Source organism: Eubalaena glacialis, chromosome 13 (genome assembly GCF_028564815.1).
Source record: "Eubalaena glacialis isolate mEubGla1 chromosome 13, mEubGla1.1.hap2.+ XY, whole genome shotgun sequence".
In the NCBI taxonomy this organism is placed as follows: domain Eukaryota; kingdom Metazoa; phylum Chordata; class Mammalia; order Artiodactyla; family Balaenidae; genus Eubalaena; species Eubalaena glacialis.
In genome coordinates, this window is record NC_083728.1 from 29,139,066 (window position 1) to 29,167,062 (window position 27,997).

Sequence of the window (27,997 nt, forward strand, 5' to 3'; positions counted from 1 at the left end):
CCAGAAGCCCAGCAGCTCAGGGAGCGGAGCGCCTGAGGTCCAACGCGCGGATCTGGCGACTCTTCCTCCAGCCCCTGTTCGGGCGCGCCTCGCTTCAGACTCGGCGCTGGAAGTAGGGCGACGGGCGGGACCCGGGGGCTGGAGGCGGGCTGGATCACGGGGGCCGCGGCCACCCTCATCCCCACACGTGGCCCGCCGGGCTCTTCACCGGCACGAGCCCTGAGGGACCCCGCCTGAGGGGAGGAAACGAGCGCTTGGGGTCACTCCTCAGCCTCGGTGTCCCTCTCTGAGTACCCGGCCTTCAACTCTGTGGAGTCGTGTGTGGAGGGAGCCCTAGGCGTCCGAGCCCTTGGCTCTCGCCGTCTTCTCCTCACATCCCTGCCCCGCTCCCCGACCCCAGCACCTTCCATTCCTCGCCCCTCCCCCATTCTCTCTCCCTGGAAGGAGCGCCCTCTGTGGCTCTCTCCCCCTCGACGCCCCCCCACCTCCAGGGTCCGCTTTCTGCCCCTTCCTCCAGCCCTCTGCTTCCCTTCGCCCACCGCCCTCACTCTCCTCACTGGGACCCTTTTCCACGAATTAAGCCTCCTCCCTGGCTCCCAGTTCCATGTACTATCCTTAGCTTTACTTTGCATGAAGTCAATTCAACCTAGAAATAACTCACAGGACAATGGGGCTTCTGTGGGGGATTTTTTTGTGGGGTGAGGTAGGAAAATCAACGTCTCAGGAAAATCAGAGTGCTCAGGAAAATCAACGTCTCAGGAATACTAAATCGCAGTGTTGTTTTTTTCTTAAAGTTTACTAGTAATCATACACCTGGGAGCAATTGAAAAAGACAAATTGGAATTTATTCCAAAATACCCAACACAGAGAGGAGAAAGGAAGAAAGTGGAGCCAAGGCAGGCATAGGCCATGCACATTAAAATCTCTAGCTGTCCCATTGAGGAATGTGGTTCGGTAGATTGCATAACCCTTATTTGGGGCCCAATGATTTGATTCTTGGGGTGGAAATGGGCATTGATCAAAGTTCATCTAAGTTTTTAATTCCGTGGCTGATTTTGTTTTTGTGTTCGCTTTGGTTCAGTTTTCTCTTTGATCAGAACTTTAAGTAGGAAAGAAGTTAAAAAATGCTTCTCTAGTGGCAGTTTAAGATTACTTATATGTAAATAATGACTTGATTCTTCTCTAGAAGTCAGCCAAAGCGTTATGACATCCCTTTGCCTAATACTGGAGCCTTATGATGTTATTGAGAATAGTACAATTTGTGGAAATGTGCATAATTATTTTGTCTTTAAGTGAAGGTTTTCTTTTACCATTCTTATTTCAAAACATTAAATTTGATTCTTTTTTTTCTTCCCTTCCTCTGATTCTTTTCCTATAGTTTCTTTTCTTTTTTTTTTAAAATTAATTTATTTTTTGGCTGTGTTGGGTCTTCGTTGCTGCGTGCGGGCTTTCTCTAGTTGCGGTGAGCGGGGGCTACTCTTCGTTTCGTTGTGGTGCGTGGGCTTCTCATTGCGGTGGCTTCTCGTTGCGGAGCACGGGCTCTAGGCGCGTGGACTTCAGTAGTTGTGGCACACGGGCTCAGCAGTTGTGGCTCACAGGCTCTAGAGCGCAGGCTCAGTAGTTGTGGCGCACGGGCTTAGTTGCTCCGCGGCATCTTCCCAGACCAGGGCTTGAACCCGTGTCCCCTGCATTGGCAGGCGGATTCTTAACCACTGCGCCACCAGGGAAGCCCAATATAGTTTTGTATTTTAAATAAAAGTTTCTTTTTATAAGAAAATAATTTGAATTGAATAATGCATTGAATTAGAAGATAATCTATTTTATAAAATTAATGAAAAATGGTTTTGCTTGCTGTAAAATAGCACTAAAAGATTTTTGTATCAAAATTTAAATGTCTTTTAATGTTCTCTCTAGTTCATTAAATACTACTAAGGAATACAGGCACCATGTTCTACACACATGTGCTTATGAGTAAGCGAGGGCCATTGGCCAAAATCTGGCTTGCAGCTCACTGGGAGAAGAAACTCACAAAGGCCCATGTATTTGAATGTAATCTAGAAATAACCATTGAAAAAATTCTTTCACCTAAGGTATGTTATTCATTAAAATTATAGTATGTATTTGCTATGACTTATGGAGAGGAAAGGAATTAAAATACATTATATCATGAAATATGTTTCCAAGGAAGCTTTACTCTTAAATGGTCTTCTCTTTTTTATTTCCTATAGCATTTATTGTCTGGACATAAACGTATATTGATTTCTGTTGGTAATTAACTCTTTTATATGTTTATCATAAATTGATTGGATCCTGAAGGATAAAGGCCATGTTTTATACATATTTTGTGATTGTTTCTTATTCCCTAACAAAATACTGTATACATAGTAGGTACCAAATGAGTATTTCTTAGAAAAATAATGGGTGAATGAATAGGGAGAGTAGAAAGAAAGGAGGATTGAGTATAAATCAAAATATATATGAAATCACTTCATAAGCAAGGTACTATGTTCATTATAAAACACTATAACAAGCTATTAGAATTTGCATTAAAATATCATTTTAATATTTTTATAGGTTAAGTAGTTTTCTTCTTGAGAGAAGGATGAATTATAATTGAAAATTTACCATGTGTCAGGCACTGGGCTAGACTTTATGTATGTTCATTAGTTTACTTAATCTTCACAATAACCCTGTGAGACAGGCTTCTTTTAGCCTCAGTGAGGTGTGGTAATTAAGAGCATGAACTTCTGAGTTGGTCAAATTTAAATTTAATTCCTCCTCTATCACTTAATAGTTTTGTTACTTTGGGCATGCTGCTTATCATGTCTGAGTCTCAGTTTTTTCTTCTGTAAATAGAGGTTGTTGTCAAAATTAAATAAATTAGTGTATGAAAAGCTCTTAGGACAATGCCTGGCACAAAATAAGTATATAATAAATTGTAGCCATTATTAATAAATTGAAGTTCAGGAAGGTTAAATGACTCAGCCACAGCAACTGAGCCAAGGCTTGACCCCAAGTCTGCCCGACTGCAAAGGTTATATACTTCCCATAAAACCAGTAATAGCATACTTCACTTAAATGCCACATTAGATTATCTTCACTGAATAAAAAAGTTAATCATTTTACAAGGTGAGGTAAAAGTTAAGTGATTCACCTTAAATAAGAATACAAAATGTCTGCTTTTTAAAGAGAAGAAATTCTTATTATTTTATAATTTTCAAAGAACAGAGTTTATGAATCTAATTTTTAATATTCTAATACTTTAAAAAATTTTTGAAAGGTGAAAATTGCACTTCGAACTTCAGGACACCTTCTTTTGGGAGTTGTTCGAATCTATAATAAGAAGGCAAAATATCTTTTGGCAGATTGCAGTGAAGCATTGCTTAAAATGAAGATGACATTTCGCCCAGGTATACATGCAATATTGATTTGTCTCACTCGTCTTTGTTCCCTTTTGCATTTTTATTTTGGGTGGGCTCTTTTAATTGGCAGCACTCTGTAATTCCAGCGTGAGTATGGTGAATGTAAACTTCCTTCTGACTGAATCTAAGTTTCCATGGTTAAGAACAAATTATATTATTTTCCTTGCTCTTTTCCTGTGTTTGCAGGAAGAGGTTATGCTTTCAAAAACTTGGAATGTTCCTGCATATTTACACAAGAAATATACTTAATGCTACCACACTTGTGTAAGAAACACTGTTATTCAGTTTTAATGGGTCACTTGGTTTGCCATATCTGTTTTTGCCTTTATGAGATAAATTAGAAATAGTGTGATTGACAAAACCTAGATATCAATAATTGTCATTGTTTTCACAATTCTCAAGACTCTAAGTACCATAGCATGCTATTTATGAAATATTATAGAAAATCTCTAGGCATTCCAAAGTGCTAGAGATTTACATGTGTCATAAATAGAAAACTTTCAAATTTTTATTTAATTTTAATTTTAGTTTTAAGACTTTAGTCATTTTCCACCTTGTATTATGTTTATCTAGGTACAGACCTTGCCTCTCACACTAGTCTGCAAGCTCCTTGAAGGCAACATCTTTGTCATACTTATTTTCTGAATCTCTTATAGTGCTTGTCTCAGTGCCTTGCACATACTGTTCCCTCAATTAATATGGGTGAATCAGGATTGAAAAGGTTTTTTTTTCTTTATTTAAAATATCTGTAGAATCTCTTAGTAGATTTATAATTATATCAAATATGGTTCAATGAAATAAATTTGTTCATTATTTCACTTATATATTCCATAAATATTTATTGATCTCATACTTTGTGTGAAACACTATGTTAGGCTCTGGGATACAAGGACAAACAAGACAAATAAGGTCCCTTTGAGCCTGGTGAGAAAATCAGATAATGAAAAAGGTTTTCTAAAAAAATTATTATAATTTTTATAGATTGTGCTATGAAGGAATATAAAAAGAGTACTACTACAGAAAATAAGAGAGAAGTGTATTTTAGTTAGGCTAATTGGGAAAAGCCTTTCTGAGAGGATAGAATTTAAGCTCAGACTTGAAGAATGAGAAGTATCCAGCCATGTAAGAAGTCCATGAGGGAATAGCATTCTGGGCAGAGGGAGCTGCAAGAGCAAAGGTCTTGAGGTGGTAAAGTGCTTGACTCATTCAGAGAGCAAAAAGACCAGTACGGTTGGAGTAGAGTGAGTACGGGAAGGTGTTGTTAGATGATGCCTACAGGTTTTGTAGGGATACAGGGCCCTGATTAGAAATTTGGATTTTATTTAAGTGCACTAGGGAAGTCCCTGGGTCATTTTACGTATGGGGGTGATCTGATCTAATTTCATGTTTAAAATATCACTCTGGCTGTTTTGTAGAGAAGAAACTGAAGAGGAGCAGGAGTGGATACAGGGAAACCAGTTAGGAGACTAAGCAGTTAGTCCAGTGAGAGAAAGTAGAGATTTAGTTGGAAATTTATTTTATATAGCATCATGGCTTATCGAATGTGGTATTTTATCCTTTTCAGGACTGGTTGACCTTCCAAAAGAGAATCTCGAAGCAGCTTACAATGCGATCACATTGCCAGAAGAATTTCATGATTTTGATCCCCAAAATGTGAAGTAAATTATTTTATTTTCCTTCAGTTTGATTTTCCTGATATTTTGTTGTTTTACATTTTCAGATTTCATGAATGCAGATGGAACATAGTTAACAACTGAAGTACACATGCAGTTGACAAAGACTTAAATTTAGTGTGAAATTTCGAAGTACAAAACCAAAAATGCATCATTATATTTGCTGAATATAGTTTGCAATATTGACAGTATATTCATTCATTCAATATTTGTTGGGTGCCTGCCATATGCCAAGCACTGTTCTAGGCACTGAGGAGATAGCTCCTGGCCGCATGAATCTTATATTTCAGTTGGGGGAGACAGGTAATAAACAAACAAGTAAATATATAGTATGCTAGGAGATGATCAGCATTATGAAGAGAAATAGAAAATAAAATAATAGAGAGATCAGGAAAGGCTTTTCTAATAAGGTCCAAACAGAAATCTAAAGGAAATGAAGGAACAAATCATTCAGTAATGTGGGGAAGAATGTTCCATGTAAAGCAAATGGAAAGGCTCTAAGGTAGAGCATGTTGGACCTATTCAAAGAACAGCAAGGAGGCAAGTGAGACTGGAGTGGAGTAAATGAAGGGCCCAGTGGTAGGAGATGAGGTCAAAGAAGTAGCTGGGGTGCAGATGATGGAGGGTGTCATAGGCTATAATGAGGACTTTTCTTTTACTCAGATAGGGAGCACAGGAGGGTTTTGAATAGGAAAGTGACTGGATCTGACTTGACTTCAACATGCTTCCTCTGGCTACATACTATAAGGGGGAAAGGAAGGAAGCAGAGACCCTGTGAGAAGATTATTGCAGTAAGAAGTCCAGACGAGAGATGATAGTCTCTGTGATCAGTTCTCAGTCTTCATTTTATCAAGGTGGTAGCAGTCAAATTATGGATATATTTTGAAGGCAGAGCTGACAGAATTTGCTAAGGATTGGATATAGTTTGAAGAGAAAGAGAGAAGTGAAGGTTGACTATATGATTTTTGGCATGAGAATGGAGTTACCAGTTTAATGAGATTAGGATAACCAGAGCATGGCAAGTTTAAAGAGGGCAAGGTAAAGGAAGTAAATTAGGTTTTGGATATAGGTTTTGAGATGCCTGTTACACATCCAAGGGGAGTAGGTAGGTAGTTGAATATCTGGGTCTGAAACTCAGGAAAGATGTTTGATGGGATATATAAATTTGAGAGTTGTGAGTATGTAGATGGAACTTCAACCATGAGTCATAAGAAATCCCTGAGGGAATGAGTGTAGTTTTGAGAGAGAGAGAGGTCTGAGGACTGAATGTTGGGTCATTCCTAATAGTTAATAATCTGGGAGATGAGGAAGAACTAATAAAGTAGATGGAAAAGGAACAGCCAGTGAGGTAGGAAGAAAATCAAGAGACAGTAGTATTGCAGAGGCCAAGAGGAGAATGTGTTCCATGAGGAAGGGAGTGAACATCAATTTCAAATGCTGTTGGGTATGGTAAGTAAGATAAGGGCTGAGACTTGCCCATTGGATTTGACAATCTGGAGATCATAGTTCATTATATCATATGTATAATGAACTAGTGTTTGTAAGGAATACTACTGAGAAAATAAAATTCTCCTTTGTTTTTATAATAAAACATGTTTTTTGTTTAAGTGTGTTTGTTTGTTTTGCGGTATACTGCAAAATCATTGTGTTCTGTTCACATGTTTTCCTCAATCTTATATTTCTCCATAGTGCTATTGATGTTTCAGAACACTTTACTCAGAACCAAAGCAAACCAGAAGAAATCACACTTAGAGAAGATTATGGCAATGATCTACTTTTCCACGCTGGGAGCTTTGGTGAGAATATTTGAGAAATTAAAATTACAAGTCATAATCAATTATATTTGCATTTTTGTATTAAAACAATGCCAAAGCTATTTCTATGCCAGTAGAAATATCTTTAGAATGAATTTTTTGACGTATAAATGTAACCCCCCAATAAGTTTATTCTTGCCTTTTTCTACTATAGGTGTCAATGCCAAGACTCAGGCTTAGCCTATGCTTCCCTTCTCAGTGTACAACCGTTTATTGAATGTCTACTATATGTCAGGTGCTATCACAGGCATGGGCAATACAAAGTTTAAAGAAGTACTTCCTGCTCTCAAGGAGCTTCAGGCTGGGAGAGAGACATATAAATAAACAGTTGCTGTAGTTAACATATACACAAGGTTTTACACATGTGCTGCATACAGAGCCTTCAAAATATATTTCCTCTAAATATGATATCAATAACAGATTTTAAAATAGCTTGGGAGTGAGGAGAAAATACACACTAAATACACATTGATTGGGAAACAAAGTGTTGAATGTATTTTAGAATTAAAGCTATATGGTGTAATTTAACTATATATTATTTGTTCTTTTTTATGGCGTTTACCACTCTCTGATTTGTATCATGATATTTATTGTATTGGTCTGTATTGTTCTGAAAACTCCATGAGGGTAAGATCTGTGTCACATTCATCTTTGACTTTCTTATAGTGCCCAAAGCAGTGAGCATAGGAGAAGGCTGGCCTAAATTTGTCTTAGGTGGAGGAGGGTGATCAAGCATCGGTAATGCTTGAGCTACCTCATAACCTCCACTTCTCATCCTGACTCTCCTTCCATAACTGTATGATCTATAGCTGTGTTTCTCAAATGATCTGTGGTGAAGGACCAGTTTTATAATTTTTGTCAATTTCCTATCTGTCATGGAATGATACTTTTGTAGAATATAATAAAAATTAATTACTAGAAAAATTTAAAAACTTAATTAAAAATCAACATGTAAGCCTCAAGTTTTTGTTATTAGATCCAACATGTATAAAATTACTCTGCAACGTTATATTAAAACTTTGTAAACATTTACCTCTAATTTGTGTATTTACTCTGTTGTGGACCAACACCGTCCACAGACCCTACTTTGAGTAGCACGCATCCCTTACTGGCTGTTACCCCAAACCTTGAAATGTAACACATTGGTAAAAAGTTAATCATATTTCCTACTGCCCAAGATACTCTTTACACATTTCCCTGTAAATGCTACTGCTCTTCTTCAGCCCTGAAACTTTAGGATCACTCTTAACTATGCTTTCTATAAGCTTCATACCAGTGCTAATTAAAAAAAAAAATTGGAAATGTCTCTTAGGTATTCTTTCTGTTTCCCTAGCCACCAGTACTAAATATATATATATATTTAGTTCACCAGTACTAAAGTGCTGAAGTGCTGTATACCTTCCTACACAGTTTCTTCCAGGCCCCACATTTTATACAGCTCTGCAAGAGGAATTATCCTTAAATTCCATTTTTTTTCCACATCACATTTCTCTTCTTAAGTGCCTTGGGTCCCTATAACTTCCTGATAGATACTCCTGCCTCTCCTCAAGGCCCTCTACCAATTTATCACCATCTTTATTAACTTAGTTTTACCTTAATATAGACTTTTTGCTCTAGTCAAGCAAATGTCTTACCAGTCAACCAATACAATTTAGTTGTTCTCAGTTCTGTCTACTACAATTCAAGAAAGTGGGGAGAACATGTCCTGAGTAGACTGACAGACCTGGGTTTGAATCTGGGCTTCCTCTGTTGATTTGCTGTGTGATATTGGGCAGATCACCTAGCTTCTCTGAGCCTTACTGCCCTATATGTAAAATCAGGATATTACTAGCAACATCACAGTTATTTCCCTTATTCTCTCCTTTAGTACTCTCTACCAGTAAGGGATTTTCTCTCCTTCAAAAACTAGTTCAAACCTAATGTCCTCTAAGAAATATTTAATGTTAATCCATCCTATTCTGGATTATAGTATAAGAGTGAAAACAAAGATTATTTCTTTAATTTTTTGGTGTACTCTCAGGTTCTCATGATGTTCCGTGATCAGCATATACTGTCTGTTCATAAATGTTATTATCTTATTGACCAAGACTGATTTTTCTTTTGGAAGCTATCAAGGTGTACCTGGAAGATGTGAACAATATTTTTAGTTCTTTTGGAAAAGTTAATCTTTTCTATTGAGCAAATCTTTAGTCCAATACAATGTAGGTTGCCTTTTTTAGCTCTTTCTTTCTAGAAGATGTAGGCCTGTAGAAAAATTTCCAGTGAGCGATGCTTCATGAGTTTCTTTACTGACTAGCAGTGACGTGGGTTGCTAGAGGAAGGAGAGGACCAACCTCTGACCTCTGGGATTTCAGACTTCTAGACTCTGACCTCTGGGGTTTCAGACTTCTGGACCCAAAGATTCAAACCCAAGGAAGGGAAAGAATATGCATGTACTGACAGCCAGTCTGGAAGCAGGTCGGTTTGAAGCAGGGAGTTTATTTTATCTGCTGCTGTCAGTGTCTTAGGAGTCTTCTCTCATTAGTCTCCATTTTGCCAGAATTCTAACACCGTTACTATCTTTGCTGCCTTCAGATCCTGGCTCTATCATTTATTAGGGTGTGACTGTGTGCAAGTTACGAAAACCTTTCTGTAGATGTTTCCTTGTCTGTACAATGAGGATTATAATAGTATCCTCTACTACATAATACAATGCACATAGTAACCACTCAGTTTATGTTAGCTGACCAGGTTTTATCTTTTTTACTGCTGTATCCAACCCCTAGCATATTGCCTAATACCTAGTCATTCAATAAATATTTATTGAACAAATGTTATAAGCCCATTCTTTAATATTTTACCTACCTTTCCATTACTTAGAAGGCAGACATACTCCTTATTTTCCAATCCCCCCTTATGGACAAACAACTCAAGCAACTGTCCATGAAATAATATGAAATAATACTCGATCAAGTGGGATATGACCCACCTAAGGTAGAAGAAATCATTCCACTGTCAATAATAACCTTCTGGGAAGTATTAAACTGTACCACCACTAAAAACTCTATCCTGATATTTTTTTGCAATTTTTGCTTATTGTATTGGAAAAAGCGTTAGACTAGAAATCCAGTCTCCACTGATTAGCAGAATGACTTGAATAATTCAAATAATTTTTTTTCTTTTTTTAATTTAAGTATAGTTAATTTACCATGTTGTGCTGATCTCTACTGTACAGCAAAGTGACTCAGTTTTACACATATATACATTCTTTTTTTAATATTCTTTTCCATTATGGTTTATCCCAGGAGATTGGATACAGTTTCCTGTGCTATCCAGTAGGACCTTGTTGTTTATCTCCCAACCCCAAATTTCCAGTCCATCCGTCTCCCTCCTCCGCTCCCCCTTGACAACCACAAGTCTGATCTCTATGTCTCTGAGTCTGTTTCTGCTTTGTAGATAGGTTCATTTGTGCCATAATTTAGGTTCCACATATAAGTGATATCATATGGTATTTGTTGTTTTCTCTCTGACTTACTTCACATAGTGTGATAATCTCTAGATCTATCCATGTTGCTGCAAATGGCATTATTTTGTTCTTTTTTATGGCTGAGTAGTATTCCATTGTATATATATATACTACGTCTTCTTTATTCATCTGTTGATGGCCATTTAGGTTGTTTCCATGTTTTGGCTATTGTGAATAGTGCTGCTATGAACATAGGGGTGCATGTATCTTTTTGAATTATAGTTTTGTCCAGTTATATGCCCAGGAGTGGGATTGCTGGATCATATGGTAATTCTATTTTTAGTTTTCTGAGGAACCTCCATACTGTTTTCCATAGTGACTGCACCAGTTTACATTCCCACCAACAGTGCAAGAGGGTTCCCTTTTCTCCACACTCTCTCCAGCATTTATTATTCGTAGACTTGTTAATGATGGCCATTCTGACCGGTGTGAGGTGGTACCTCATTGTAGTTTTGATTTGCATTTATCTAATAATTAGTGACGTTAAGCATCTTTTCATATGCCTACTGGCCATCTGTATGTCTTCTTTGAACAATTCAAATAAATTTTTAGCTCTCATTTTTCTCATCTGTAAAATGAAAGGAGCTATTCAAAATGATATCTAAATTCTAGCTTCTAACCCTAAAATTCTGTGTTTCTATGACTAACTCAATATTAATTATATGTATTTATTTAGAGGAGGAACCTGAAATTCTCAGAAGACATAGCTTCTTTGATGACAACATATTGCTAAATTCCAGTGGTCCTTTAGTTGAACAAAGTTCTGGAAGCCTCATTGGAGAAATATTTCTGTTCTATGACAGTGGAGATGGATTTGGAGATGAAGGGGCTGCAGGAGAAATGATTGGTATGCTATCTGGTCATATAGAAATTGGATATTTGTTTCAGTCAAATTACATAACATACTGGAAGTTTTATTACATCAAACTAAAATTTCAGATATGCTTCTGTGTCATATAGGTCAACACATTTTTTTACACAAGTTTTCAGAATCTATGGTATATTTAAAAATTTAGGCTAGTTCCAAGTAAATAGCTATCTGTTTAAACACATTGATCATATAGGTTCTTGTTTTTATTTTTACAAATTTCTAGTCTTTAGAGGGGAAGAAGTGAGGTAAATATATTCCTCACAAAATATACTAGATTGTATACTAGAAAACATTGTTTTCTTTAGCAGAAATTGTGGGACAGCTATTCTAAAGGATCTGTCCAGCATTTTATATTATTATTTTATATTTATATTATGATATTATTATAAAGTCATCATAGAAATAGGATAGAGAAAACTGGGAAATCGAAATGCACTTAATTTTAAAGATACTGACCATTATATATCTAATCTTTTTTTTAATTCTCTACTTTACAGTAAAAGGCTGGTTATGGCAAACTTTTTGAAATTTGAAAACTACGAAAAATAGTGGCTCTACCTTAGATCTCTACCAAAGGAGTTTGAAAACTTTTACTTCTTAATTTGAAATCTAAACATGGCTTTGTAACAAGGCTACTATCTTGGTAGTTTAGTAAATATTTCCTGAAATAAACGTTTAAAAATAGACTTTTAATAAAGGAAAGGAAATTAAATATATAAAATTCTATGTCATACTGCATGAAATGTGGTAGTCTATATAACCAGTCAAATCTAATTAAGTAGGGTTCACTCATTTTTTTATCCCATCACAACTCCTTGCATGCAATACTGTCAAGTGTTTAGTGAACAAATGACAGATTCAACTCTGTATAACCAAAGTGTTTATTGTGTTTTCAAGACAATCTATTGCAAGATGATCAGAATATCCTGTTAGAAGACATGCATTTAAATAGAGAAATTTCCGTGCTTCCTGAGCCTCCCGATACTATAGTGGGTATGTTGTTTCTTTTGTGTAGAATGTGAACAGATACTAATATTCAAATTAAGCCTTAAAACTTATGGGTTTAAGTAGCAGTATAGTATAGTGAAAGATAATAAAGAGTGTTGTCCCTCAAACTCTTAGTCTGACTTTAGATAATATAGAATAGAAAACTAAATTCTGGGAAAAGTACAATGATGGGTATTTAATCGGGATTGGGTTTATTTGTTATGAGAGCACATTTAAATACTCTGCCAAAATACCCTGCTTTTGAATCATTAAAATAATATATGTTACATAGTAAAACATCATTAATGTTTGACATTAACATAGTTATTAATTATTAATATCACATTAATATTAATATAGCTTGACAATCTATATATAATTTGATAGAAGTTACAAATTTGGGGATATTTTCTACTTGAAATTGATGTGAAAGTACCTCAGATGATTTGAAGTCTTGTAGTCTGATTTTTCTTAAGAATTAAAAGAATGATTAGCCCCATTTTGATTTTTCACTCTTTTTGATGTTACATTTGCTTTCTAACACAGTAGTAGAAATTTTAAATGTAAAAAGAGGCAATAAAAATTTAGTTATGTGTGGTTCTTTATGGGTCAGCTAATCATGAACAGAACATAAATTTTTTAGCAGACATATTGTCAAATTTATGTCAATCATTTATTGTGGTTCCTACCTCTGTTTTCACTTCTGATGTGACTGTAGCCCAGCCTTAGACGTGACAGGTGCAAAAGAGGGTGATACTACTTGACTCACCTGAACACTGCGGGCCCCAGACTGTATAATCTCTGAATCTCTTCAACTCTATTAAATACATGATTCTAAGAATTCAGATGTGGCTCCAGTTAGCAATATAAATCTACAGTTAGTTTATCTTTCACTTTAATTCTCATACAGTCCTCTAGTTTGCAACATAACCATTATTTTTTTTTAATAAATCCTTTTATGGCAACGTTGATTAGTAGAACCAGATAATCCAGAGTGTGTATGTCCACCTGAAAATGAAAAAATGGATGAAACCACATTATCAAATGAAGAGGAAGGATTTACCCTTGACCCAATTGATACTTCAGGTCAGAGTCATTCATGTTTTTATTTTTAGTTTTGATGCACTACTACCTTATTTACCCTGAGATATTTTAATAATTCTTAAAATATTATAGGAGATAGTCAATCTAGTAATAACATTTATAATACAATAAGGGAAAAGTGTGAAGAAAATTTGGGATGGTCCTTTCATTATATTCAGTCCTGGTCAAACCATCTATCCAGCTTGGGAAATTGGAAAATGTAAAACAGAGTTCAGTTCCAATAGTTATCAAGCCATTATTCTGGGCACAGAAATGAAGACATAGTTCCTGCTTTTAAGAAGCTTACAGTCTGATCAGGAGATAAATAAGCATGCAATATAAAATAAGACAGAGTAAAAGGATCGGAATAGAGGCACTGAATATGAATCTAATATATAACTAGATCTTTTAAGAATATCCTAGTTTTAAGTAGTATAATTGATATTTCAGTTTATAAACTCAGGCATGCAAAGAATAAAGCATTCAACTTTTTCTTTACGAAATTCAACTCTGAGCCTCTATCCCACTTGGTTGGCAAGAAATTCAATCTGCAAACCTCCCCTATCTGCCCTGAGCCGTGTATAGTATCAAAGTTTGGGGGAGGGGTACAGCAGGTGGAAGGGAACCTCTGGTCATCAGCCACACCACCTTGTGATACCCAGTGTCCCAGCCTACATAACCTCTGGAGTCATCACACAGCCAGCCCCTTTGGAATCTTGTCATATTCCCAAGATTTTACTGAGGCACATCAGCAAGCAAGTTCCTTTGGCTCCATCTGATCGCAGATCTTCACCCATTCCAGAAAATCTAACTGCCCCCCACTCCCCTTTTGCATCTTTACTAAGGAAAAGCTTGACTTCTACTTTCTACCTGGCCAAATTAGTTTAAGGAGCAAAATCCCATGGCCCTAACTACCTACTTGGAATTTGTATATGAATTTCAATGGGGGAGGGAAAAATACACTGGACAAATACAAATTAATGTTTTAAAAATTTATCCTGTTAGGTAGATATTTTAAGGAACTTCAGAACTGAGTGACTTCCCTCTCAATATACTCTCTGCTCCACATTTCTCAGTTGTCCACTTAGTAGATCAACAGGGTGCCTGCCTCCTAAGCACTTTACAAAATGTTTTAACCCTTGGCTGCTGAGACACACTAGCTGTGCAAAAACCATATAAAACATAATTTTCAGTAGAGAGAAGGGGATTTTCTTCCCAAGTCAACTCTGTAGGTTGTATTGTGGTAGACATTTCTTAGATATGCAGTGCCTAGAATATCATTATACAAAGTTGTACAACCTATCACATTTGTATGTATTTATTATATTTAGACATTGCTGAAAAAAGAAAAGGCAAAAAGAGGAAATTGCTCATAGATCCAGTCAAGGAGATCAGTAGCAAAATTATGCATAGACAGCTTACTTCCTTTACGGACACACTCATGGTTTTGGAACTTGCACCTCCTACCCAAAGGTTGATGATGTGGAAGCAGAGGGGAGGGGCAGACACACTTCTGTCAACTGCTACCCAGGATCTGACTCATGCTGAACTGAAAATGGTAATAGTTTCCATTCTTTTACATGGGTGCAATGTTTGGTGATAAATAAATACATATTTATATTCATATATACAACGGAATTTAAACTTGTAAAAAAATACCCCCTTTTGAATTAATTTGCTGGATGTGTGTGCATGAATAATAGTTTTAACTTTTTAGCATATACGCTTGTATTTTGTTGAATTGCTTTACTTGTACAAAAGTGAGAAACAAAAATGTATATTTTTACAGTTGTTTACAAAATGCTTTGTGTCCTCTGGCTTTAAACTTGGAAGAAAATTGATGCAGAAGGAGTCAGTAAGGGAAGAAATGGGAAGCAAAAACATAGTAGGTGAGACATCCTAATTCTGTTGGTGTTGAGGGGAATGTTGTAGAAACAAAAATTTGATTTTACATTTCAAAATTAAGATGGGATCCAATTCCATATTCCCAAGTATAAATGCTCTTAGAAGAGTACTTGAACTTAAAAGAAATTGTTAGATCAGCATTGCATTCTTCTATGTGGATTAATTTTTGTCCAACAAACTACCTTAAAAAGATGAAGTATATATACTATGTGGACTATTCTTAATCTCACTCTTTCCCACCTCCCCCACCCCCAAAGGCAGTACTCACAAGCCTTCAACAAAGAAAATTTTTATATCTCGTAGGATAATGTTTCACTTTAAGACAACTAACATGAAAAATCACTTAGTGATAAGAATAGCATTTAAACAATACAATTAACCTGAGATATAGATATATCTATCCACCTAGAGGATACATGAAATTTTAATAATATTAATAATGAATTATTATTGTGACTATTATAAAGGAATAATAAAGCCAACTTATGTGGTGAGTGAACCTCTGCTTACTGAAGGCATTAAAATCTGCTGAACAATATACTAAGATGGGCTTGGTATATCCATGTTGTCTTGTGAGTTAGATGTGTGGGAACGAGTGTGGAGGAGATAGGTGGTGGAACATGGGAAGTAGAGGTGATAAAGAGGCAGATGAGGGAAAAGGGAAGATAAATATGTGAGACTTGGGGTGCTATAAGAAAGTTTGTGCACCCTTAAATTCTTGGATTCTAAGTTGTCTGTCAGAAGTTTTCTTTTGTAACAACCATATTCCAATTTTAAGTTTGAAAGATATTTTAGTGACATCGTTTTTACTTCCTTAATAATTCAGAGACCTCCATGATGGAAGAGCCAAATTCCCTGCAAGAGTTAAGTCAATCCAAAACTTGGAAGGAAGCGACTGATGGATCTAAGTGTAGCTCTCGTGAGGATACCAATAAAAATATTAACTCTGATGTAAGTTAACCAAAGAGAGTAATAAAAATATTATTATCTTCCTGACACATACAGTGAAGGAACATTGAGACTCTGGTATATCGTCTTATATTTATAGTTTATATTTCATCTTATGTTATTCTATAACTTCTTTAGTATGTAGCAGTACTACAGGGTAAAACATAATTTCCATCTGCAGAACAGTATTTTCTAGAAGTTTAGGATAGTAAATCACAAGATAAGTAGTTTCATACTGAAATAGTATTTTGCATGGTACACTGAATAAATGATTATACCTGAATCTGGTTATATGCTGAGGTCTCACATTCAATATGTCGTGGAATCCTTTAGGACTCTAGAAAATACACCTATGTTTTGCTTCTGATCATAAGTTCACCCTTCCCAACTCTAAGAATAATATGTGTTAGACCCACCAATTATCTTAGCCTTGAATCTGAAAGACCAAAGATCTATGACCAAAAAAATTTTTTTTAATTTTTACTTAAAGACATAATTTTTATTGAAAAACATAGTTATTAAAAAAATATAGTTGGAAACAGTGTGCTGTAAAATATTTTCCCAATGTCACTTTATTGACTGTACAAGTGTAAATATTATACCACACCAGATAAAAATAAACCAGTGCTTTTCTGGTTTGTTCCATCATCACTGTATTTTGATAACCACTCAGGGAATTGAGAGTCAATCCACAGTGAAACTGAATGCCCTTGGAAGGAAAGACAATTTCATAATACATTAAAACAGAATGTGTTTTAATTTGATCATATACTGGATATTGAGATACTGGGTTGCCAGTACTACTCTCTTCCTTATTTGGATTCAGACATTTCTTAGAATGCACCTACTGAAATTATGATTAGGCAAGCTTGTTTAGTTTATTATTTTTTAACATAGTGACAAAATTTTGGTGCTTGGAGTGAAGGAAAGATTGTTGCACTACTTCTTTTGAACCTTTTACTCCTTTACCCTATACTTATGCTTTAACCTTCAATTCCATTCTTATTCTGCTTCCAAAAATGGTGAACAGATACGAAATAGTCAGGAATGGAAGCACGGTCAATTTAAATGGACAGAAAAATACTGATTCTGGTAATCATTTTCAAATCTTTCAAAAATTCAAACAATTTTTTGTAAAATAACTGCACAATTGAGAGTATCTAAAATGTAGAATATTCATAGAAATTAAAAGGGAAAAAACATGATAGGGCTCCACAAACATGTATATTAAGGAATAAAATGCAACCTCATACTCATGAAAATTTTTAAAAGCTAAAATGAAAAATCAAGTAAGCTATGTTGTGGGAAGCTTCTAACTTAATCACAATCACAGATAACAGCTGGGGAATGAATCTTGGAGACAGGCTGAAGATGAAAAACGGGCCAACAGCTTCCATAGCAATGAGAAAGGAGGGTGTTGGTGAATGGAGAATTTCTCTTTTTCCGTCTTCCTTTATGTCTTCGGTCCCCTTCCAGAGGACACAGTTTTTCTTCCCTCTTACTAGTGGCAGCTCCAGCAGCAGTGGCAAGAATCCTGTCATGGCCCTAGGTAGGGATATTAATATCCCTTCCCCCATTCTCGTTCCCTCTGCTTACAGGTCTTCTTCCTCTGCCACCTGGTTCTGGCATGAGAATAGAGGTAGGGGACTGGGGCAAAGACAAACTGCTTCAAAGAAAGTGGTCTTAGCCGTGCAGCAGCAGAGACTTTTGATATGACATCTGTAGTGTTGAGGGAAATAGGAAGGGAAAAGATAGGTAGCAAGGAGGGCAGAACATGCAAGTTCTTCATTGTGGGAGGCATAAAGAAAACAGGAATATTTAAGTCAGGTATTGCCTATTTGGGATATTTCAGAAATAATATTTTGAGAATGCAGGTAGTATTTTAAATTAGTTTTAGAAATGAGCATCCATGTGATTAAAGCATTTAACAAAATGAGATTGTTCCTGTGATGACTACTACTACTGTGATAACTTACCTATATTTCCCTAATTTGATTTAGCAGGATATTGCTGAAATGGTATCTTCAGCTGCTGAGGAATCATCTTTAATGAATGCCATCTTAGCACAAGAAATTGAAAATTGTCCAATTGAATTGGTAAATACATGTATAGTCTCGAGAATGTTATTTAAAGCTTTGTTCCTAAATAGTTAACACCTTATTTACCTAAAAATTGTTTTTAGCTGTCATGTTACTCTCTAAAATTACAATTTAAATTTGTGATCTTAACAAAGATGTGTATGAGTAGCTTGATAAAACATATTCAGAATTGCTTTGATCTTTTATTCTTTAATTTATTTTGAAACTTTAAGTAATTTTAAAGAAATGTATGGGATTTTTTTGCTTAGCAAAGGTAGTCATGGGTTTAAAATGTTGAGAATCATTGTTTTAAGTTATTCTTATAACATCTCTAAAGAAGCAGAGTTACATTATGGCTATGTCCTAGGGCATTTGAAATTTCATTTTATTTAAAGAAAAATGTATGGGCATTATTTCCCAAAACAATGACTCACGGTCTATACCAAGACCTTGGCTGATATAGACCAAGGTCTGACTCAAGACTTCTAGAGATCAGAAAAAGGGAATGGTCTGCACAGAGGACCACAAGTCAGTAGCAAAGCCAGAGCTAACATGTGACTCACCTGACTCCATATAGATTACTGTCTTATTTCTCTAGTCCTTGTCCCATAGTGCTGAAGGCATTTTTAAGATTGTAATGAATTTTAACAAAAGTTTCTTAGTTAAATAATATCAAAACACCTCCTAATGCCTAATGTTAGTTTGTTTTTAAATAAATTATCTTTACAATGAGTTCCAAGACTGTTAAATTTTTTTTTCATATGACTGACTTCTCTGGATAATCTAGGACAGAATAAATACATGAAATTTTTACCTGAAACATCCAAACAGCTGAGCCAGAAGAGAGTTGAGTCACTTTCGCCTTTCTCTTTGCTTCTAGACACAGGTTATTTTCATACATGGTCAAGAAAACCACAACACAGCACAAGTTCAGCTGTTTTAATAATCCACAGGGCTTTCCACACAATGGACTCAGCTGTAGGGTGTCCAGATAGATCAAGTGGATAGGCTTCAGCAAAATGCACAGACTATTTTTTTCTGAGCCTTTTCCTGATTGGTTTAGTTGTGCAATACAGGTGAAGCTGCAGTCTCATGAATCTTTAACAAAGAGTTGGGCCATTGCTTTTTACATTTGAAAAATACATTTGCATATTTAACAATAAAATAAACGTTAGTAATTGGGTGAACTAGTTTACCCCAGAATAAACCAGAAAGGAATAAACATAAATTTTACCTGGAGGAATTAAGAAAACTCTTCAGAATAAAATTGACCATATTTTCAGATCAGTATCTTTGGAATGTAAGAAAGGATGCTGTATAGGCAGAACCAGGAAGCCAGTACAGCTAGCAGGAATGGGGACTTGGCAGTCCCCTTAGCCTCAAAAGATTTAAAATATCATACAGGATATTCTGAAGCTTTCTGAAATCATCTTGGAGTCCATGAAATTGAATGCAATTTTAAGAAGTGTCTGGGCTCCAGAGGTATACACAAAAGCTTGACAAACAGTGGAGCTGTGATAAGGGTGACACAGAAGCTGTTAGGTTTCATGGTCAGAGATAGCGTTGGGAAAATTATAAAGTAGGTCAGATCTGTGCCACTGCCATTTGCCTCCCCCAACCCTTTGTAGACTTGCTTTTTTATCAGACTCATCAGCACCTTTCCTATGCCCAGTTCTGTTCTCAGCTTATAAGGTGTTAGTTGGTAAGGGCTTAGAATGAGTTCCTGTGAAGGGATTTCAACTCTACAATTTTTAAAAATTAAGGTGTTTCTGAAAGTGGCTAAAAACTAAAAAGACTGAATCTATTCAAATAACATGAAAGGCCATGGGTTGATCTTTTTCGGACAAGGCACCCTTGAAATTTGTAAGATTCCTAACCCAATTGTACACAACCTACTAAACATCAGTTATTGTTACAGCTTTTATATCACCAGATAAATTCATATGAAGGCCTTTACGAGGTAGTTCTTCTATAGCTTTTTGTTTACTCCTGTCATCTGAGTTCAGATTGACCAGAGCTGGGACAGTCCTAGCCAAAAGTGGTCATCTTTACTTTTAAAAGTAAGTGCACAATGCCTGGGATGCATCACCAATAGAGATGGCAGAATCTCAAACTCTGGAAACCCTTGTCAGAAGATAGCCTGGGAGTATAGATATAATCCTGTAAAGACTGAGCTATACTTGTATGTTAGTCTTATTCTCTCAATTATCAGGCTATAAGCTCCTTATTTGGCAGGACCCAGTGTTACAGTTGTGTTTCTTGTGGCAGCTAACGCTATGGTTGGCAAATAGTAAACATTCAGTAAAATTTGGTTAAATGAAATATTATATCAATTATTCAAACAGGAGTCATTGGGGAATGAACAAAATATTGAGGCAGAGAGATGGAATCGAAGAATACTTCAGATGTTAAATAGCTTGCGGGTAAGACAGTAGGGTTTGTCAACCCTATTTTTATTTTTAAAAATAAGTAAAATGTTGAGTTCAACCTTCTAAATATTAATAAAAATAAAACAATTTTCATTGTGTTTTTGTTGAGGCCAAATTACACTAGAGTGAAATGATTTTTAAGCTGTATACCCGAGGCTAAATGTGAGTTTGTTTTTAGTGCCTACATGTTCTAATCAATTCTTACCCATTTTCATGTCCCTAGACATCTATTCTATGTCCCATTCTCGTGTTTAGCAGTCTGTCAACTAATTCTCAATGTGAAACTAAATTTATAACAGTTTAAGAATGAAACAGATAATTTTAAAATTTAACTTATATTTTTATCAAAATAATACATGTATATAATTTTGAAAGTTCAGTAGTACTATGCTTAAGGCTGAAAGGGAAACACACAAGTCTTTTGTCCCACCCCTCCTTATTCCTAAGTTCTGCTTACCAGAGGAAACTATATAAACTATTTCTTTTAGTATTCAAATCTATACTTCTAATTACATGTTCTTACTGCTCTTTCCTAATATTTCAGCTTTATATTTTATCTGTTGACTTCTTTCAGAAGAAAATGAAAATTTAGCTTAGTTATATCTCCCCCACCCCAGTCTATTTTCAGCACAGTATTCAGTGCTTACAGTGTTATAATTAGAATAGTCATGATGCAGGTTTGATTGTGACAGAGAGCCAAAACGTCAGTGGCTTAAAAAGATAGAAGTTTATTTCTCTGTCAGGTAGAGTACTATCTGGTATGGCAGCTATGTTCACAAAGTTGTCAGAGGCCCAGGTTCCCTTTATCTCATTTTCTTTATTCTTGGGATCCAAAATGGCTAACTATCCACCATGTCTGCATTCCAATCAGCAGCAAAGTTTCCTTTAAGGGTACATCCCAGAAATTGTATGTATCACTTTTCACATTTAACTGACTAGCGCTTAATCACCTTGCCACATCTAGCTGGGAAATGTAGTCCTTATCTGGCAACCATGGGACCAGCTAATAATTCTATTACTATGGAGGAAGAAGAGAATGGATATTAAGGGACAACCATCAGTTGCCACCACTATGTAAAAATTAGTTTAAATTGAGGCTTCATAAGCATAATTACATTTCTTGTCAACTTGATGGGTTTTTTATTTTGGCGTTAATCATTACCTCATTTTTCCCATTTGTTTAGTGTCTATATACCCATCCTTAATTCTTTTTCAAAACTCTCTGACAATAAGATAAAACCCCTTTTAGTATGGTCAAATACATCAATTGATTCATCAGTTCCTTTTTTTTTTTCTTGAAAATATCCTTCCCAGAGCTCATCCTCCTCTTGTTCTAATCTAGACTAGTTGCTCTCTAGGTCTGCTCCACAGTTTTTGTCTTGGGACATTCCTTTACCATAACATGGGAATTCCTTTGTCTCTTTCCTATGTTAGTTCCCCTATTTTTGGTGCTTTGATCTTTATCTTGAATTTTTTTGGTGGTTAACATCCTCTCATAATTTTCCGAGACAAAGAGTGCATAGGAGGTCAACTAATCTATGACAAAGGAGGCAAGGATATACAGTGGAGAAAAGACAGTCTCTTCAATAAGTGCTTCTGGGAAAACTGGACAGCTACATGTAAAAGAATGAGATCAGAACACTCCCTAACACCATACACAAAAATAAACTCCAAATGGATTAAAGACCTAAATGTAAGACCAGACGCTATAAAACTCTTAGAGGAAAACGTAGGAAGAACACTCTTTGACATAAATCACAGCAAGATCTTTTTTGACCCACCTCCTAGAGTAATGGAAATAAAAACAAAAATAAACAAATGGGACCTAATGAAGCTTAAAAGCATTTGCAAAGCAAAGGAAACTATAAACAAGACAAAAAGGCAACCCTCAGGATGGGAGAAAATATTTGCAAACAAATCAACGGACAAAGGATTAATCTCCAAAATATATAAACAGCTCATGCAGCTGAATATTAAAAAAACAAACAACCCAATCCAAAAATGGGCAGAAGACCTAAATAGACATCTCTCCAAAGAAGACATACAGATGGCCAAGAAGCACATGAAAAGCTGCTCAACATCACTAATTATTAGAGAAATGCAAATCAAAACTACAATGAGGTATCACCTCACACAAGTTAGAATGGGCATCATCAGAAAATCTACAAACAACAAATGCTGGAGAGGGTGTGGAGAAAAGGGAACCCTCTTGCACTGTTGGTGGGAATGTAAATTGATACAGCCACTATGGAGAACAGTATGGAGGTTCCTTAAAAAACTAAAAATAGAATTACCATATGACCAGCAATCCCAGTACTGGGCATATACCCAGAGAAAACCATAATTCAAAAAGACACATGCACCCCAATGTTCATTGCAGCACTATTTACAAAACCAGGTCATGGAAGCAACCTAAATGCACATCGACAGACGAATGGATAAGAAGATGTGGTACATGTATACAATGGAATATTACTCAGCCATAAAAAGGAACAAAATTGGGTCATTTGTACAGACGTGGATGGACCTAGAGACTGTCATACAGAGGAAGTAAGTGAGAAAGAGAAAAACAGATATCATATATTAACGCATATATGTGGAACCTAGAAAAATGGTACAGAGGAACCGGTTTGCAGGGCAGAAATAGAGACCAGATGTAGAGAACAAACATGGACACCAAGGGGGGAAAGTGGTGGGGGGGTGGGGGGTGGAGGGCAGGTGGTGGTATGAATTGGGAGATTGGGATTGACATATATACACTAATATGTGTAAAATAGATAACAAGAACCTGCTGTATAAAAACTAAATAAATAAAATAAAATTTAAAAAAAAAAAAGGCTTCCCTGGTGGCACAGTGGTTAAGAATCCGCCTGCCAATGCAGGGGACATGGGTTCGAGCCCTGGTCTGGGAAGATCCCACATGCCGCGGAGCAAGGAAGCCCATGTGCCGCAACTACTGAGCCTGCGTGCCACAGCTACTGAAGCCCGCGCGCCTAGAGCCCGTGCTCCGCAACAAAAGAAGCCACCACAGTGAGAAGCCCGCGCACCACAACGAAGAGTAGCCCCTGCTCACCGCAACTAGAGAAAGCCCGCGCGCAGCAACGAAGACCCAACACAGCCATGAATAAAAATAATAAATAAATAAATTAATTCATTAATTTAAAAAAAAAAGAGTTCATAGGAGATAGAGACCCTACATACAAGTCTGAAAATGTCTTTATTTTACCTTTAACTTTATTGGATGTATCTGAACATAGTTTGAAAATAATACCTCTCAGATCTTGAAGGCTTTGTAACATTTCTAGGCATCTGTGTTGTTATTGAAAAGTCAGATGCCGCTTGGTTGGTGGTCTTTTATAGGTGACCTTTATTTTCTCTCTGGAAGCTCTTAGATCTTTTCTTTATCCCCAGTGGCCTGAAATTTCATGATGATGTGCTCTGGTATGGGTCTTTTTCATTTATTGTGCTAAACATGTAATAGATTCTTTATTCTGAGAGTTCATGTTCTTGCATTGGAAATTGTTTTGTACGTCTTGGATTTCCTCCTTGTTAATCTAGTCTCTTTTTCTGCACTACGTATGGGTCAGATGTTGGCTCTCCTGAATTGCACCTTTACTTTTTAAAAAATCTTTTACCCCCTGTGTTAATTTTGTCTTTTTATTTTTCTACTCTCTAGAAGATTTCTTCAACTTCATCTTTATTGCTTTTTTTTGTTTGTTTTCTAGGACTTTTTTCTTAGTTATTAATTATTCTTTTATTTTATGGCATCCTAATCTTTTTATTTATTTATTTTAACAGCTTTATTGAGGTATGATTAACACAACTATAAACCATACCTATTTAAGATATACAGTTAGATAAATTCTGACGTATGTATATATCTGTGAAGCGATCGCCAAAATCAAGATAGTGAACATATCTACAACCTCCAGAAGTTTCCTTGTGTCTCTTGATAGTCCCTTGTCCCATCTCTCCCACTTGTCCCCCTCCCCCATCCCCAAGCAATCACTGATGCTTTCTCTCAATATCATCCTAATCATTTTTTGTGGATGCAGTATCTTCTCTTAATTTTCAGAGGTTATACTTTTCTTCGGCTGCCTGTATTGTCTGTTTCCTCAGTGATTCTCTTGAATGCATTCTTTTCTGCTCTTGAATGTTAGAAATTTTATCCAAATGTCTCTTAGATCTCTATTTTTTTAAAGAGTGAGACACCAAAAAGCTGATTGGAGTTTAGATAAGCATGGATGGGGCTTGTAGACTTATGGTCTTTATAGTGAGATAATTGGGTGGTGCCCCCCCCAATACACACACACACACACACACATCATTATCTATAGGATTTTTTTCCTTGGAATGTTCACTTTTCCCAGCTTAATCTTCAGATCTACTGCCTAGGAGACATAAGCATGATGCCCGTGGTTCAGGAACCAAAGGGAGTAAGGGAGAGGCTGGCAGTCTCACTGTTTAGACATAAGAATTTCCCATATTCCTCCAGTCTGTAACACTTCTCCTCCACCATCCACAGTGCCTATTATTCCAAGTCTAGAACCTTACTGGTTGATATCTCCAGAAAGACAACTTCCTGCTTCCTGCTAGGTATGGGAGTAGTGGTCTTCAGGTTCTGTGAGGTGGTGGAGTAGACCTGAGGATCTAACTGTTCCCAAGTAGCCTTTTAAGGAACTCTCATGTTTTTAGCTTCACCCCTCATTTCCAGCTTATGACGTACTGCTGCCTACAATTCCTGAGGTTTTCCTAGGTTTTGTTTCACTTTGGGGTTTTGTTTTTTGTTTTATTCAAGTGTGTTTATAGGGATGGTATCCCTCTCATCTTGATTCAGGATGCTTTTAGTGCTGCTACTGTCTGAAGGAGCATCCTTCTGTAAGCCTTGCTTTTATTCCTGTAGGCTGGCGAGAACAAGGAGCAACCAACACACAAAACTACTGTTTGTGCATGGCTAGAGATATTGTTGATTTTATAGCATCCTGGGCATTTCATAACCATGGAGTAGGAATTGGGGCTCTGGACCAGGTGCTTCTTCTCATGTTTCCTCTTCTCTTTTGGAGAGGGATGAAGGAGATCCTTTGCAAGAGGCACGTACTCGTGGGGAGGCTGTCACTGCTGGAAATGCTTTTTTTTTTTTTTTTTTTTACAGTTTTCATGTTTTATTGTACTTAAATTTCACCATTAAATACTGAGCAGAAGTATATGCTGGCCTTATGTCCAGATTTTTGAAATGTAAAGATAAACGGATGGATGGCCTTAAGGATGTGATATATTAGACGTTGTAGAATATATTAAATAACTAGAGAATCTGGGGGTAGTAACATTCTGCCTATACACATTTACACGTTTAGTGGCACAAGTAAACTCTATGGGGACAGGAAGACAGATGTAAAGCTTTGAGTTGCAATTAGAGGAAAAGCCCATTCAGGACTGAACTGAGAGGTCCTTGCTTGCTGACAGAATCTCCCCTTGACTTCAGACTTTAGACAAACTAAATAGTTTTTTTGGTCAGTATACAAAAACCACTGAATTGTACAAAATCCCTATTAGTCATGAGAAGCAGTAGCAACAAGGTAGATTAAGGAATTGGCTCAAGCCAATTCAGATTGTAGGGTCTGGCCAGTCAGAAGTGAGCAGGGCTGGATGGAGGCTGAAAATCCAATTGGATGTTGCAGTTCAAGTCTGGGATCTATAGATTAGAACAGCCAGCAAGAAACTCAGTCTAGAGGCAGAATGGTTAGTGCATTCCTCAAAAATCCTTGTTCTCCAAATAAGTTCCTAAAAGACTTTCCTCAAACAGGGTCAAATTTCTGTATCTCATGTTGGCTTGCTTTTTGCTGGCTTTCCTCTCTGCTGTCATGTAGGGTTCGGCTTTCTCTAAGTCTGATAGTCTTCCACTTTGTATTTCTCTCCTTCCTTTATTCCTTTACCTTCATTTTAGAGGAATTTCTGGAGGAAACAGAATAATCCTCTCAGGGTGTTTTTCAAAAGGATTCTTGAAATTGAGAAGGCTGTCCCTGCTCTCTCCCTGGGGAAAAAGCCACCCAATCCACATTTTGTCTCCTCAAGAGCGGGGGATAAATGAAGGCTTGGCATGCCATCTCTGAAAGGTTGCTGACACTGGGCTGCTCCTTTGGTTGAGATAAAGTATGATAAATTATTTAACTTATTAATTTGTTAAATGTTATGGACTGGCAAAAAAAACAAACCAAACCAAAACAAAAAAACCCTTGTATATGTTATTTAAAAAAAAAAAATGCTTCACAGCTATCAAATTAGTACAGTACTCACAGGGATACTGACCAGTATTCACCACAGTATTTCTAACTAAAAAACAATACTCCTGTTCTAGAAATCTGATTCCAAGTACATAGTCTAATTAAATACTTTATTGTACCTCAGTTTTTTCTAGTAGATTCACAGGTGTCCTATAGTGAATCCAACATCTTTTTAATCTGTGCAAAGAAACTGGGAGATGTATTTAGTCATATTCCCCTGCCATTACATTTACCACTAGAGTTGTTTAGTCACCCCCATCCTGCAGTACCTTTAAAGAAAACAAGCCTGATAGGCTGATAATTTTCATTGATTTTGAAGATTCCCAAGGTCCTGTGGACTTTTTTCTGCCTGCAAGTCTAAATTAATTTACACTTTCTCCAGGAGCCATTTATGTTAACATCAATTTTTTAAGACCTAACATTTGTATAACACATTAGAAATTTGTGTAACACTTTAGAGTTCTTTTGCATGTATTTTCTCAATGAACCAAGCTGTGCTCAATGACCTATGACGTTTTTTATGTTTCCTAATGAGTCATTTGCATTTCTCCATTTAAGAATTTCACAGTCACTTATCAAAAATATCAATATTTTGTTGTTCATTATGCATCCACAGCCTGCTTTATTTCTAATCATCTTGTTTCCCTTTCCTTTCTTCTTTTATAATTGTTTTCCCAGGAATCCAACAAGATGGGAATGCAGTACTTTAGTCTGATGAAGCTCTGCAGAAATAATGACCGAAAACAAGCTGCAGCCAAATTTTATAGCTTTCTTGTCCTAAAAAAACAGAGAGCTATTGAGCTGAGCCAGAGTGCTCCCTATGCAGATATTATAGCTACAGTGGGACCAATGTTCCATAAAATGTGAAGGAAATCCAGAACATGCAGATTTATGTCGCCATTGGAATTTCTTTATAGATTGTTCAGTTTAATGCCAAAGCTGTCTGGAAGCAGCTGAAGGTCTGATCCATTTCATAGATAGGTTGATCTCCTATTTCCTCT

General features: G+C 36.4%; 1 protein-coding gene and 1 pseudogene across 2 annotated transcripts; one reads left to right on the top strand and one right to left on the bottom strand.

Moving 5' to 3' along the window:
* The first annotated feature begins 1,946 nt into the window (after positions 1-1,946).
* RAD21L1 (RAD21 cohesin complex component like 1) lies at positions 1,947-27,863 on the top strand. 2 transcript variants are annotated; one of them, XM_061209181.1, is made up of 13 exons: positions 1,947-2,090; positions 3,281-3,410; positions 4,987-5,080; positions 6,785-6,891; positions 11,091-11,261; positions 12,183-12,278; positions 13,248-13,358; positions 14,687-14,913; positions 15,145-15,244; positions 16,087-16,211; positions 18,209-18,304; positions 20,632-20,709; positions 27,675-27,863. In XM_061209181.1, the coding sequence occupies exons 1-13, from the start codon at positions 1,947-1,949 to the stop codon at positions 27,861-27,863; spliced, it is 1,668 nt and encodes a 555-aa protein (XP_061065164.1). The 2 variants fall into 2 exon arrangements, with proteins under 2 accessions (XP_061065164.1, XP_061065165.1); XM_061209182.1 differs by having other exon boundaries at positions 18,212-18,304.
* Positions 25,560-26,654, bottom strand: LOC133103387 (small ribosomal subunit protein eS27-like; annotated as a pseudogene).
* Positions 27,864-27,997: the final 134 nt, after the last annotated feature.